Source organism: Notamacropus eugenii, chromosome 1 (genome assembly GCF_028372415.1).
Source record: "Notamacropus eugenii isolate mMacEug1 chromosome 1, mMacEug1.pri_v2, whole genome shotgun sequence".
Classification (NCBI taxonomy): Eukaryota; Metazoa; Chordata; class Mammalia; order Diprotodontia; family Macropodidae; genus Notamacropus; species Notamacropus eugenii.
In genome coordinates, this window is record NC_092872.1 from 60,803,344 (window position 1) to 60,818,978 (window position 15,635).

Here is a 15,635-nt window from a genome sequence, read left to right on the forward strand (position 1 = left end):
GCTGTATAAACAAAACTGTCTTTGGGCTCTCTTTAATCTTACAGGTTAATTCAGTTTAACAAACACTTGCGTTTTGTTAGGCACTGAAGATAGAAAAATGATAGATAAGGCTACAGTGTTGAGGAGGAAAGGGGATAGCACTTATACACATATAACTGTATGAAGTAAAATGTATTAAGGTTATAAGAGAGACCCAGACAAAGTTCTATAAGAAAATTTGGAGAGAGAAGAAATCACTTTCCGTTGAGGGTAGAGTGTTAGGTTCAGGAAATGCTATGTGGAGATGAGGCTTCTGAGCCAGGTCTTTAAGGAAAGGAGTAATTTCAGTAGATAGAAATGAGAGAGAACTAGGCTTGGAGGTTTGGGAGAGGGAGATGAGGAAGGGCACAGTTTTAGGAGAGGGAAAGTTGACTCTAGAAAATAATACCTAATAGGTTAATGTGGCTAACATGTAGAATTCATTAAATGAGGCAAGAAATAGATATTGGAGCCTACTTGTGAAGGACCTTAAATACCAGGTAAAGGAATTGATATTTTTTCCTCTGAGCAATAGGGAGCCACTGAGGGACTCTGAACTGAGAAGTAGCATGGTCAGACTTGTGCATTAGGGAGCTTGTTTTGGCAGCTATTTGGAAGGCAGATTAAAGAAGACAAAGACTGGAGGCAGAGAGATGAGCAAGGAGTTTGTTACAGTAGTACAAATGGGAGGTGAAGAGAGTGGAAAACCAGGGTCCTTTCAGTGGGAATGGGAAAAAATGTGAATTCAAGAGAGGTCTTGGAGGTCCTCAGGAGCGATTGAGTGAGGAGGGCTGGGCAGGGAGAAGAGTCAGTGGATTACTAGGCTTCAAGCCTGGATGACTGAGACACTGGATCCTAAGGTTTTCTTCCTATTAAACAGATGACAGGAGCCCGGAGTAGTCAGAGATGGCTTCCTGGTGGAGGTTGGACCTGAGGAAGAACTTTGAAGAATATCTAGGCTTTAGGGGTGGGGAATTTCAATTATTGCACTTAGTAAATTAGTGTGTGATTATTTTAAGTGAATTTTCTTCATTTAGCACATAAACCTTGTAAGAGGTTCTGTATTTGAGGTCTGTGTATTTGTTGATTTAATATTTTGATAAATGGGTTTCAATGTAATTGGTTTCCTTTGTAATCCTGTATATTTTGTACATTTGAAGATAATATTCCTGGAAGGTGTCCATAGGCAAGGGGTCCATGACAAAAAAAGGTCAAGAGCCTCTTCTCGAAATTCGTTTCTACTTACTCAGCAAACTTTTGTTAAGCAGTTGCTTCCTACCATGTAATTGTGCTACACTGTAAATAAAGTATCGTTCCTGTGATAGCTTACCATCCAGTACTAGATAAGAATGTAAATTAAAATGTGATGTGAAATCAGGTGAAATCAGGTGGAGGAAGGTCACTCACTTGTGGTTATTAGGATAGGATTTATGAGGATGGTGAGTGGCATTTGAACTATACCTTGAAGGGTATCAACGCTGTTTGCCAGGGTAAGTCACTTTAAACTCTGAGTCTCCTTCCTTCTTGGAAATTAAAAGTATTTGCCCTGCCTACCTGGTGGTGTTTTTGAAAGTGCTTGTTTTGAGAAAGTGCTTTCTAAACCTTAAAGACTAGAAATAGAACTTGTGTACATTGATCATATTAATACTCTTACTGCTAATAAGTAATAGTAATCGGAGGCAGAGATGAATAAAATGCTTGCGATTCTTTATCAAAAGGCATTGATGACTTGCCAGATTGAGAGAGGTAGTCATTCACCTGAAAATCAAGTATTCTTATTCAGAAGCGTTGGCTTTGCTTGTGTACGTGTAATGGGAGTAGTGTATGGTTGAAGAAGTCCTGAACTTGGGGTTGGGAGACCTGGCTTCCAGCCTCATCTCTAACACTCATCAGCCTTTAGACATTTACAATTCTTGTCTTCTCCCTGAGACTCAAGTTTCTCCTGTAAAATGCAAGGATTGAACTCTGTCAAGGCTTCCTAAAGTCTTAACCCTAGACTTCTATAGCCCTAGCACTGTGGGCTTTATTCTAGTGGCTTTTCCAGCTCCAGTGTTCTAAGTAGTAAGGTTTCATTTAGCCCTAAAATTCTGCGATGTGCAATCTCTTTAAGTATGAAAGTATACAAAGAGCAGAGAAAAGATCAGACACAAGTTAGTGAAAGTGCCTCCTGAACCTCTCTTTACAGGCTTGGCAGACAATGGATGTGGAACTCTGTGTATAATCTTATCTTACTGTATTGATTAGTTTTAGTGAAACAATTCTTTTTTTTATTCTTTGTCTCTGGGAGGAAGGGAGGGTGCAAAATATTTAGAAGTGAAGATGATGTTAAAACAAAATGTCAGTTAATTTTTTTAAAAAAACAAAGTGGTGCTGAATAAAAATAAGTAAAAATATGCCATCTGCTTTACAGAAAAAACTCCCTTTGACCGCCCTTGCTCAGAATATGCAGGAAGCATCTACCCAACTTGAAGAGTCTCTTTTGGGGTAAGCATTCACATGATTCTGAAAAATATGGTTCCATGAAGGAAATAGACCTATGGGTTGCAGCTGTCTGCAAATAGAAGAGAGTGTTGGCACAGTTATGTGGCTGTTGTAACACAAGAGGTATAATTCTCTAGTCTAGGGGAATGAGTTGAGCAGCATGGACAAGAAGAGATACCTTCATGGCATGGGAGAGGGTCGTACTAGAGAAGACTGGCAGGAAGGGCAACCAGCCCAGGACAGTGGCTCATCTGAGAGCACTCTTGGAAAGATCACTAGACTTGGAGTGCTGTGTGAATAAGTGCAAGTCATTTAGCCTCTCTGAACTTCACTTTATCTGTTAAAATGAGAATTATAATGCTTACCTTACAAGAGGTATTGTTCTAAGAAAAATTCATAAATGTGAGCTGAGATTCTGCTGAACTAGAAGGGAAAGCTGGTCAGAGCACCTGAAGGGTTCCTTTCCTTCCACTGGGGGTACATTGGAGGGGGAACAATTTTAACAGATGTAAGTGATCTCATCTCCACAGCTGGCAAAACATTAAAACCATTATTTCTACCAGTGCGTATTGTCCGTTGAGTCTGCGTCTTCCAAGGGAATCTCCTGCCAAACCCTTTTCTCCTCTGTCCTGCTTTTGACTGCTCTAACTTCTGTGTTCATTGGTGTTTTACTCAGCTGGGGTGATACATGCTGGAGATGTGTTACCTTGAAAATAAGTTTTCCTTACTGTGGTTTCATAATACCATTGTAGTAGGCCTCTAGATAACTAGTTCAAGGAATGTTGCAGCATTCTCAAAACAAAATGACTTATTTTTTCTTCCATTTATTTATTTATTTTTAGTTTTCAACAATCATTTCTACAAGATTTTGAGTTCCAAATTTTCTCCCCATTTCTCCCCTCCCCCACCCCAAAACATCATGCGTTCTGATTACCCCTTATCCTGATCTTCTCTCTTTTCTTGTAGGGCAAGATAGATTTCTATACCCCATTACCTGTATTTCTTATTTTTCAGTTGCATGTAAAAACAGTTCTCAACATTTGTTCCTAAAACTTTTGAGTTCCAACTTCTCTCCCTTCCTCCCTCCCCTCTCATCCCCACTGAGAAGGCAAGCAATTCAGTATAGGCTATATATGTGTAGTTTTGCAGAAGACTTCCATAATAGTCATGTTGTGAAAGACTAACTACATTTCCCTCCATCCTATCCTGCCCCCCGTTTATTCTATTCTCTCTTTTGACCTTGTCCCTCCCCTAAAATGTTTACTTTTAATTGCTCCCTCCTCCCATTTGTCTTCCCTTCCATCTTCCCCCCCCCCCCCCCCCACTTGTCCTCTTCTCCCCTACTTAACCTGTAATGTAGGATGGATTTTCATACCAAATTGAGTGTGCATGTTGTTCCGTCCTTAAGCCAAATATGATGAGAGTTAAGTTTCACTTTTTGCCTCTCACCTCCCCCCTTTTCCCCTCAATTGAAAAAGCTTTTTTTCCTGTTTTATGAGAGATAATTTGCCCCATTCATTTCTTCCTTTCTCCTCCCAATATATTCCTCTTTCACCCCTTAATTTTGTTTTTTTACATATCCTCCCTTCCTATTCAACTATGCCCTCTGTCTGTATATATGTGTGTAGCATCCCTCCAGCTACCCAAATACTGAGAAAAGTTTCAAGAGTTACAAATATTGTCTTTGCATGTAGGAATGTAAACAGTTCAACTTTAGTAAGTCCCTTATGATTTCTCTTTCCTGTTTACCTTTTCATGATTCTCCTGATTCTTGTGTTGGAAAGTCAGATTTTCTATTCAGCTCTGGTCTTTTCATCAAGAATGCTTGAAAGGCCTCTATTTCATTGAATGACTATTTTTTCCCCTGAAGTATTATACTCAGTTTTGCTGGGTAGGTGATTCCTGGTTTTAATTCTAATTCCTTTGACTTCTGGAATGTCATATTCCAAGCCCTTCAATCCCTTAATGTAGAAGCTACTAGATCTTGGGTTATCCTGATTGTATTTCCACAGTACTTGAATTGTTTCTTTCTGGCTGCTTGCAATATTTTCTCCTTGGCCTGGGAATTCTAGAATTTGGCTACAATATTTCCAAGAAGTTTTTCTTTTGGGATCTCTTTCAGGAGGTAATTGGTAGATTCTTTCAATATTCATTTTACCCTCTGGTTCTAGAATATCAGGGCAGTTTTCCTTGAGAATTTCTTGCAAGATGATGTCTAGGCTCTTTTTTTGATCATGGTTTTCAGGTAGTCCCATAATTTTTGAATTGTCTCTCCTGGATCTATTTTCCAGGTCAGTTGTTTTTCCAATGAGATAGTTCACGTTGTCTTCCATTTTTTCATTCTTTTGGTTTTGTTTTGTAATTTCTTGGTTTCTCATAAAGTCATTAGCTTCAATCTGCTGCATTCTAATTTTTAAAGAAGTATTTTCTTCAGGGAGCTTTTGAATCTCCTTTTCCATTTGGTTAATTATGCTTTTTAAAGCATTCTTCTCCTCATTGGCTTTTTGGACCTCTTTTGCCATTTGGGTTAGTCTATTTTTAAAGGTTTTATTTTCTTCAGAAGTTTTTGGAGCCTCCTTTAGCAAGATGTTGACTTGCTTTTTATGATTTTCTTGCATCTCTCTCATTTCTCTTCCTCTCTTATTTGATTTTCAAAATCCTTTCTGAGCTCTTCCATGACCTGAGACCATTGTGTATTTATTTTGGAGGTTTTTGGATGCAGAAGCCTTGACTTTTATGTCTTCTTCTGATGGTATGCATCATCCAAAAGGATGGAAGAAAATACCTTTTCACCAGGAAAGTAACCTTTTATAGTCTTATTTTTTTCCCCCTTTTTTGAGCATTTTCCCAGCCAGGTACTTAACTTTTGAGACCTTTTTCAAGGGGAGGGTATACTCTTGGCACCTGTAAGTTCTCAGTTCCTCCAGAGTGGCACAATGAAGGGAGAGAAGTTTATTCTTCTCCTGGCCTGTGCTCTGGTCTGGGAGCAACCACAAGTTTTTCTGCCCAGTAGAATTCCCTGTCCAGACCCTCCACCAGCCAGTGCTCCTCCCTACCCCAGGACCTGCACTCAGAACTGAGATCCAGATCAGCAGCTCAATTCCCCCAGGGTCTTTAGTCTGAGGGTTCCAAAAATGGACACTGCTGCCACCTGGGGCCACCTCGGACCGGGTCTAGGGCAGGACCTTGCTCTCCTCACTCAGATAAAAGAACTTTCTCACTGACCTTTGAAGTTGTCTTTGTCATTTGTGGGTTGAGTAATCTGAGAACCACAGCTGCTGCCCATGATTCTATTCCCTGAAACCTGCTGTGGTCCTATCTCTGCCACACAGTGCGGCCAAGGCTGAGCTGTGCTCCACTCTGAGCCTGGTGTGATAGACGTTTCTTGTTGGTCTTCTAGGCTGTTTTGGGCTGGAAATCTCTTTCACTCTGTTGTTTTGTAACTTTTGCTGCTCTGGAATTTGAGTCATTTTTTGCAGGTATTTTATGGGCTGTCAACAAAATGACTTTTAATCCACTGTATCTGAAAGACAGATATCTCCTGCCTGAACTTTTTCCTGCAGGATAGAGGTAGAAGTTGGGAGGGATCAAAGAAAGACTCAGTGCCAGGCTCTTGCCATCCTGAAAGGTTAGGAATCATCAGGCATCATAAGAGTCCTCTGTCCCTTCAGCCTGAATGTTTCCATCCCTTTGTGGGCTCCACACAATTGGGGGATATTGTCAGTGTAGTTTTGAATCATCCATCAGCTTAGTTCAGGTTTAAAGTGCCAGGTTATATCCATGGTACAAGAATGGCAGCTCAGTTTTTAGAATACTGACTTGTCACTTGTCATCATTCTCTGTTTGCCCTTAAGGTTCTACATAGTTTGGTTTCCATGTTCCATCTTCCTTGATTCTCTAGTTGAGATCCTGTCCCTCTTAAGACCCCCTCTATCACCCGCCTGATTGATATCCGTGTCTTTGACCCTTAGAAATTCTGTCCAATCTCTTCAGACTGTAGTAAAGGTCTCATTTAGAAGTCTGTACTTCTTTCCATCACTTCATGGCTATCATGTCTGTTTCCCCTGTCATCCTCAGTCCATTTTTCCTGGAGTTTCCTTTATGTCCCTTGCACAAGATACTCCATCTTGACTTTAGAGTCATTTTCACTGGCTGTTCCCTGTGCCTAGAACTCTCTCTACTCATCTCCACCTCCTGACTTCCCTGGATTCCTCAAGTCTCAGCCAAGGTCCCATCTTCTGCAACAAACTTTTCCCAGTCATCTTAATGCATAGTGCCTTCACTCTGTTGATTATCTCTAATTTATCCTGCTTATACATAGTTTTTACATAGCCTATTATCTCCCCCATTAGACTATAAAATCCTTGAGAGCAGAGACTTTTTTTTTATTCCCAGAATTTAAGCACAGTGCCTGGCATATATGAAGCATCTTCTGGGTGCTTAATGAATACTAGTTGACTCTCTCACCACCCTCCATTTTATTTTTACTTTCTAATTTCTATTTTTATTGTCCTTTGGGGATATTTCCTGCCCCCTATCCATCATCTTTTTCTTCTGCAATAGCTTTCTTGTCATTCTCAGTCCGAGTGGGATTATGCTTCCATACATGATTTGCTTCCTGGCAGAACAGTGTCCACCTGCATCTTTAAAGCTACTCAGCAAGGAGACTGGGTGGTGTTTGGAGACTTTGGTGCCGTTGGCCCAGTATCATCCACAAATGACAGCATCCGGAGAGCCTTGCCATCTAGAAAAGTCTTCCACAGGCACTCCCATGATGGTGGCGAACACCTTTGGCAAATGTTTCTTTTCGTTTTTTATGCCTCACTTGATATCAGTCATCAAACAAAGTTATTTCTCTGGTTGCATCTTTCGTGAAACCTTGTTTGATCCTCAGATGCATGGCAGATACCTTGCTGAAGAAGAATCTTTAAGGTGTTATTTTGCTCTAATGTGTGTGTTTACACACACACACACACACACACACGCACACACATGCACACATATGCATACATACATACACATGTTTTTGCATTCTAAGTCAAGTCAGTAAGCATTTATTAAGCATGTAATATGCCAGGCACTGTAACTAAATACTAGGGATGACAGAAAGGCAAAAGCAATAAACATATATGCTGTGTAACTGTGAAGATATGGACCGCTAAAGTAAATAGATTGTAAAAGCCAGTCTCATTATATTTTTGTCTAATATTAGCCTCAGTATATACATGTCATTACCATAAATATTTTTATAGTTTAGAAAGTTGACATATAGGTTGGCCATTACTGATTTCTGTAGTCTCTTTTTTGGTGGTTGTTGTAATACTGCCCATGATGTTTTTTTGTTCTTTTAGAATAACCTCTTTGAAGTATCTTCAGCACAGATTCTTGCCTTTAACATTTTGTTGCCTCCAGTGCAGTGTCTTCTGTTTCCTCCCAAGAACCATCCCTTGTCACAAGGAAAACTGTCACCAAAAAAAGCAAACCACCTGTGTGAAATATTCAGTAACTGTAGCTACCAAGAGGAAGTGAAGGTCCAACTGTTTTTTCAATTTCATTTTCTTGTATGATTTCTACTTCCTTATATATTAAATCAGCTACAGCAGTATTCAAGTCCAAATTGTTTATTGAAGAAAAACTTGGTCATTCTCTTCGGTTTCACTTCTCTTGGTTGTTTTTCAAGTTTCATCTATCAGTACTTTTAGTAGGATCTAGTTTGTTAGTTGGGTCTCACACCAAGTCACCTGCAAGTTATTTCTCGTTTCCACTGCCTTTCATGTCTTTGAGAAATGATATTGCATATAATTTTCTATCATCTTTTGTGTAAAGTTTTTTACACATGAGCTTGTACCCTGATTGGGTGTTGCTCTTTTGTAATGTTTTGCAAATGAGCTTGTACCCTACATTGCTGTTTCTTTTAACCAACCACTATATTTCTTTGCTTAAAAAAGAGATTATGTTTACTGACTAAGGTGGTTTAGGTTTATTTTTTTAACTTCCTTATTGGAGTGCTTGTTTTGCCTAAGTTCAACTTCTCTAAGAAATGTTAGGAATGAGTCAGAATCTACTTTTGTCCCTTTTCAGGGTCAGCTGCTTGTTTTGGTTAGGTTTGAGCTCTTATAACTGCATGCGATGGATGTCTTGTCTTTCTTCTAATTTGATATTCATTTAGACCTTTGCTCCAACCACACCAATAATCTGATGGAGATGTCATTAGTAACATATTGCTTCCTACATGTTAAGATATAAATACTATTTTAAATAGCATTCACCCTTTCTAATCTTCCAACTGTCTTCTTAAAGAAAGTGTGGGGTGTGTGTGTGTGTGTGTGTGTGTGTGTGTGTGTGTGTGTGTGTGTGTGTGTGTAAAGTGTGACTTTTGATTCTCTGTAAGCCTCTGATCTCATTTCTTTGTCCTCAACCATATTTTATATATATATAAATGTATGTACACATAAATGTATATACACGTGTGTATGTATATATAAATGTACATTTGGGGGGGTATTTTTTGTGTGCCCACATTTCATGGAAGTCACTGCATATCATGGTATCTGTTGACCCCTGGATTTAGAAAATCTTCAGTTCTCCCTAGAATTGAGAGGCAGCTTGTTACAGGGGAATGCACAGTGAATTTGGAGTCAGAAGATTGCAGGGAGCAGTCATTAAGCAACACATCAGCTTAGTCTGATAGTACATGTAGTGTTCCACATGCGTATTTACACACTTGTGAAGTGAAGAAAAGGTGCATTTTCTTGTCGTTGGAGACAGATTTGGTCGGTTACACAGCATCGGGTTTCCCTTTGTTTTGTTCTTTTCATTAACGTGGCAGTATTTTGTTTACATGGAGCATGTTGTTAACAGTGATATATTCATCTGTGTAACTTCTTAATGACACTTAGTATCTTAATGGCTCTTGTTTACTTGCGGATTTTGCTTTTAAAGGAAAATGCTGGAATCTTGTGGAGAAGCCCAGAATCTCTTGGCCCAAGAGCTCTCCCAACATGAAGTGTTTGTTGAGAAAGAGATCATGGAGCCACTGAGTAATATTGCAGAGGTGAGTCCTCTTGTGCTACGGTATCAGAGAAGAAAGCGTAATGATGGAACAAGTGTTAATTTTGTGAAGGGGTGGGAAAGGCTAATGGACTTCAGCATGAATGTCTGAAAGTGGGTGAACAGGTTTATTTTGTCATTATGTGTGTTTGTGTGTCTATATTTGTAGATAGAGATACATATTACACACACACACACACACTCTCTCTCTCTCTCTCTCTCTCTCTCTCTCTCTCTCTCTTTCTCTCTCTCTCTCTCTCTTTTGTTTCCATTGGCCTGTATTACTTAATGCTTTCGCAAGCTGAAATTTTACCACTGTGGATATTTGTTCTTTCTCCCCATTTTAAAATCCCTTCATGCCTCAGTAGATGATTTGCTGAAGAAAAAAATCCCTCTGCAGACAGGCAAATTTCATAGTGCTACGTGGCTTTCCCAAGGCTAGTCTTTGGAAGGGAGACACCCAGCCCGTTGCCAGACCTATACTTAATGACTTTCTTGCTGGGTAGGGACTGTTGGAACCTTTGCTCCACTGTTACAGCCTTCAACAATTCAGGGCCCTCTTCTGTTATATAGTGAGGAATTAGAGGACCTTATTAGAAGTTTAAAATGTGTTTTTCTTTTCTGTATCTTAAGGTGTTTTTTTTTTAACCTGAATTTGATAACATTTCATTTTTTCTTCATTCCAGGTGGATATCCCAAACATTCAGAAACAAAGGAAACAACTTTCTAAATTGGTATTAGACTGGGATTCTGTCAGAGCCAGGTAAACACAGAAGGTTGCTAATGTACTATCCCTCAAGTTTCTAGCAGCTTTAGCCCTCTAGATCACTCTTAGCAGCAGTGCCATGTCCCCAAACTCATAATATTTCATTTATAGATGAGGCCTTCATGATGCCATTTGAAACATGTGGATTTTCGATTTAGATACAGTTCAGAAAAGCTTAGTTATCTAGTCACTTAGTCATTTGGTTAGACATAGGAGATTAAAAAGGGCTAGATGACCAAAAAAGGATACTTGCATCTGAGGATTTTCCATGATGGAGACTACTTTTCAAAGCTTTCCATTCTACTTTTAAACAGCACTAGTTAAGGTTTTCCTCCTCATTGAACCCAAATCTACCTCCCTTTCCAACCATTGCTCTATTTTCTGAGTCAAACAGATTAAGTCCCTTCTACCTGATCATCCTTTAACGATTTGAAGATTTCTGTAATGCTGACTCTTAAATTTTTCTTCTCTGTGCTAAATATCCACAGTTCTTTCAGCCATTCCTTATGCAACATAATTTCATTTTCCGTTGGTTACCCTTACCTGGACACATTCCACCTTTTTAGTGGCCTTGAAATGTGGTACTCAGCAGCAAACATAGTATTTCAGGTGTTATCCAACAGGGAAACACTGTGGTGGAACTTGTACTTTTGTTGTTATGGTGCCAGAATTGTCAGATACAGAAAGTAGGGAAGTGTCTAAAGAGCCGATACCCCATTGATGTAAGGTGTCTGAAAGCCAGGAACTTGAGGTTCTAGTGCGATAAGGATTCCTAAACTGTATATTATGGCAAACATTGATTCATAGATGAGGGGCTGATTGTGGTAGGGGTTTGGAGCTGGAAAGTAGAGAGAGATCAAGTGGAATGCTTTTCATGGGCAGGAACTTTGGCAGACTATCAGTAATGCCTGTAGGAAAGAGAAAGGAGTTGTTTTAAGGGTTAATTTGTGAAGAAAATAGCCTGCTAGGAGAAAACAAATTTGACCTTAAAGTTGACTGTCTTTGGTGATGTTTATTTACCCCATTCTCCACATTTCCCAGCCTTTTCTCAGAGACGTTCTGAACTTTTGTACTCAAGCAGAAAAGACTTTTCAGGGTACACAGCATGTGTCCCTGTGAGGGAGGTGGTCCATGAGAAGTTTGTCATCACGAGCTTTCCTTTTATAAGCTTGGGTTTACAAGGCCAACCTTAATTCAGTCTCTCTTGATTTGCAGGTGGAACCAGGCTCACAAGTCTTCAGGAACTAACTTTCAGGGGCTTCCATCAAAGATAGACTCTTTAAAGGAAGAGATGGATGAGGCTGGGAATAAAGTAGAACAGTGCAAGGTATATTCCCTTAATAACATCAGTCTATTAATGATTTCCCTCTTGCACATTTAAGTTGCTTCCAGCTTTTTGCCTTCACATATATTTCTACACTGAAAATCCTTGAACATAATAGCTCCCGTTTTTTGTTCTCAATAACGTGTTCAGGATATAGTCTCCACAGTTAAATATTGAGCACAGAGGGTACTAGTATTTTTGTAACCTTGACCACAGATTCTTTCTTCTCCCCTTCTACTTAATCCAGGACCAACTTGCTGCAGACATGTATAACTTTGTGGCTAAAGAAGGGGAGTACGCCAGATTCTTTGTTATGGTAGGTCTGCATATTCTCCTGTGAAATGTTCAGTTTTACAAAATTGAATGGTCTGTTTTATTGGAATACCTGTACCATGTTTTGTCCATTGGAAACAAAGATCACGTTTCTTTTGCTCAACCATGTTGTGGTGTGTTCATCAACGCTAACATTGCCTTTGTTTTTGAATGTGGGTTCTGTTCCCAGTTATTAGAAGCCCAAGCAGATTACCATAGAAAAGCCTTAGCTGTCTTAGAAAAGGCCCTCCCTGAAATCCAGGCCCATCAAGGTAATGTAACTTGTGTTCCTGCTTTGCCTCCTCTGCAGTCGTCTTCTTCGCCTTGCCTCCTCTGCATGCCGTTCCTATCAGTAATGTCCCCTTTTGTTCTGACAAGTGCTGCTCCCCAGCATACTTTCATCTTTTGCTGCTGCGTATTCTAATTCCTTCCGAAAGTAGATTTACCATACTAACAAAACATATGTTGTCTTTCTGAAACCTACAATCAAAGTTTTTGTGTATTTTTTTGGAGTAGCACTGTTGTTCTATCCCTTCCTTGGGATGGTAGAGTTGTGTGATTGCGTCATCTCTTCCATAACCTAATAGTTGAGTTGCTTGTTTTTATCCCTAAAATTGAAACTTCTAAACCATCATTTTCCAAAAAGCTACCCTAGAATTTTTTGTGTGTTCTAAAAGTTGTTACCATACACTGGCACAGCTCGTAAAGGCTCTGCTTCCTGCTGAGGACTAGATCAGAGCCTTTTCCTCTCTCCTCTATTTCTGCCTTTATGCAGAATTTCTTTCCCAAGAACTTCTTGTATTTACTCCCCAGTCTGGGAGGATTGAAGATCATACCTCCAAGTTAAGAGGACTGTAGAAATTTACCCTGATGATCACATCTTTGCAGGTTTGTGTGTTAGAGACAAAGAAGGAGAGAGATGGGCAAAGACAGACCGAGAGACAGACAGAGAACAGATATGAATGGATTGTGTCTTTGAAGTTGGTGTTTGGAATTAGGTACTGCTTTGCTCATCCTTCAGCCTTCACTAGACCAGGAGAGCTAAGCTGGACCAGAACTCTAAACTGGCCACATAAACTTGACTGTTAAATTCTGGAAAGTTACTATGGACTCCTGGCTTGTGCTGAAGGTTTTTGTTTATAGAAATAGAAAACCAATGGTAAACTTCTAGATTGAGCAGTTTGGAGTTCTTGACTGACCACAGTGTGGGATCTTCACAGACCCAGGGCACATGTGTGTCACTCATCCTTTCCACCAAAATTTGGCAGATTTCTAAGATTCTTGTGCTTAATTATTATTTTTTTGGAGGGAGGAAGGCAAGACAGTTGGGGTTAAATGATTTGCCCAAGGTCACACAGCTCGTGTCTGAGTGCCTGAGGCTGGATTTGAACTCAGGTCCTCCTGGCTCCAGGGCTGGTGCTCTATTTACTGCGCCATCTAGCTGCCCCTGCTCAATTCTTAAATGACCTCAATTTCCAAGTTTCTTAAAATGATGGTGCTAAGAAATGTACATTTAAGTTGTGGGTGTGTGGTAAACTAACGTATGTAAAGTTGGTAGAGAGAGAGACTAACACCACATTGAGCTTGGGAAAGGACAGACTGTCACATGAGTAGTTTACAGGCATCGGCTCAGGCCGATGCTCAGAATGTAGGCAGTGATGATTTGTGCTGGCAGACTGTGGCCAATGAAGAATGTTGGGGTGATCCGTAAATCATTGGGAGAAAACTTGGAGCCAGTAACAAGTGACGATTGTGTAGAGCATCAGGATTTGTTTACAAAGTATTTCTCCTCACCACAACCCAGTGCAAATATCATTATCTCTATTTTCTAGGTAAGGAAATAGGCTTGAGGTTGTGACTTACCCAAGGTTACATGGCCAGAAGTGTCAAAAACTGCCCCTCAGATCCTGACCTTAACCCCAAGAGTCTCTGTAGCATTCTTCCTGTCCCTCAAACATGGAGTAGGAAAGTTTTAAATTGGTGACCTTTGCTGCTGAGGAATTTAATTTCTTCAAAATATTCAACCAGAAAGATAAGTTTGGGGTCTGACACACAAAAAAACTAGTAGCAGTGCTCTCCACAGGCCTTTGCAGGAAGGGCATGTGACCACTTAGGAGATTATTGTAGGGTGGATGTCCTGGGTTGGGTGGAGAAAGGAGGTCGATGGATATTCCATGAGTGTATTCAGAGGTGATGATGAGAGTCTTTCACAAGCATTTGGGAAATCCTGCACTTGGAGTCGCTATGTTTGGTCGCTGTGGCCCACTTTTTGTGGTATTCTCAGGAGTTGTTTTTCAGAAGATCACCTAATTAAAGATCATCAGTCAATGAGAATTTAAGTATATACTTTGTACCAGGCCCTTAGGTATCAGAGTACAAAAAATGATCCATCCAGTATAACTGTCATTTTACAGATGAGAAAACCTAAGCCCAAAGAAATTAGGGAATTTGCTTCAGGTCACACACAGTTAGTAAGTGGGGGCTCCTGCTTCTTCCTCAAGTTAAACCTAGCTCAGTGATCTCACTGTTTCCCAGGGATGACATGTACATTCCCTCAGTCACCACTACTTTCACTGATATATCTTCCATTTTATATTCCCTGGCTCCTTACCCTCTGCCCCTACACATACTCAGGTTTTCCTTATCTGAAAAAAAACTTCAGTTGACCCTGCTGCCCCCGAAAATGATTGACCTATTTGTTATTTCTCCTTCCTTTCATTGCTTGACTTTCAAAAGGAGTGATCTCTACCAGAAATCTTCATTTGGTCACCAGCCTTACTCCAGACCAGTCCACTACAAGTGGGTTTCTTTTTCCCACAACTCCACTAAAACTACTTTCTTGGAGGTCACCAATAACCTAATCCTTGTTGATCTCTCTGTAGGAATTGACACAGATTTGAAAACCCTTATCTCTCTTCCTGGGACTTTGGGAATAGATTGCTTTCATATTTCTCCCCCTACTCTCTGACTTTTCTCATTCCCTGCCTCCATTTCCGGTCTTGCTGTTCAAAAGCAGGCATCACCTAAGGTTGAGTCTTTGACTCTATTTTCTCTGTTGAATATAAGCTTCCTTAAGGCAGGAACTTATAACTTTTTGTCTTTGTGTCTCTGGTGCCTGGACCAGTGCCTGGCATGCAGCAGGTACTTAATTGTTGATTCCGTGACATATGTACATACCCTCTCATGGAATGGAACTCTCATCCACAGTCATGACTTCAACAACTCTGTCACACTCTGCCGTCTCCCAGCCTTTGTTCCAACTGGATTTCTAGTTGTCACCACAGATTTGGTACATAAAAAGAATTTATCATTTCCTGATCCCATTATGCCTCCTACCCAACCACGCAAAAATTTTGTTTTTCATTCCAGTTTATCATGTCTGCCATTGGTACTGCCCAGTCTCCCAGGCTTAAAAGTTTGGGGTCATTTTACTCATTTTGCGTATCCCATCCAACACCAAGCCATGATGACTTTTTCCTACAGAATACCTCATATGAACCCTTTCCCCTCAGTTGCCCCCACTACTGCCCTACAGCGAATCCATGTTACCTGCCACCGGGTAGTTCAGGATCAAATCTTTTGCCGAGCAGAGTTTTTTTGCTTTGTGGCCTCCATTTGTCAATTTCCTGGTAACACATTAAATTTTTTATGCCTTCCCACCTCTCATCCTGATCTTTGGTGGTG

General features: G+C 40.2%; 1 protein-coding gene across 11 annotated transcripts in view; it reads left to right on the plus strand.

Moving 5' to 3' along the window:
* ARHGAP17 (Rho GTPase activating protein 17) overlaps positions 1 to 15,635 on the plus strand; it is a 137,898-nt gene that overhangs the window by 84,064 nt on the left and 38,199 nt on the right. For all 11 annotated transcript variants that reach the window (XR_011965929.1, XR_011965939.1, XR_011965920.1 and 8 more), the window contains exons 4-9: positions 2,429 to 2,502; positions 9,442 to 9,553; positions 10,236 to 10,312; positions 11,531 to 11,642; positions 11,887 to 11,955; positions 12,142 to 12,223. Coding sequence is in view for 6 of the 11 variants with exons in the window: in XM_072603922.1 (XP_072460023.1) it covers positions 2,429 to 2,502; positions 9,442 to 9,553; positions 10,236 to 10,312; positions 11,531 to 11,642; positions 11,887 to 11,955; positions 12,142 to 12,223 (526 nt within the window). In the remaining 5 variants the exon portion in view is untranslated. The remainder of the gene's footprint in view (positions 1 to 2,428; positions 2,503 to 9,441; positions 9,554 to 10,235; positions 10,313 to 11,530; positions 11,643 to 11,886; positions 11,956 to 12,141; positions 12,224 to 15,635) is intronic.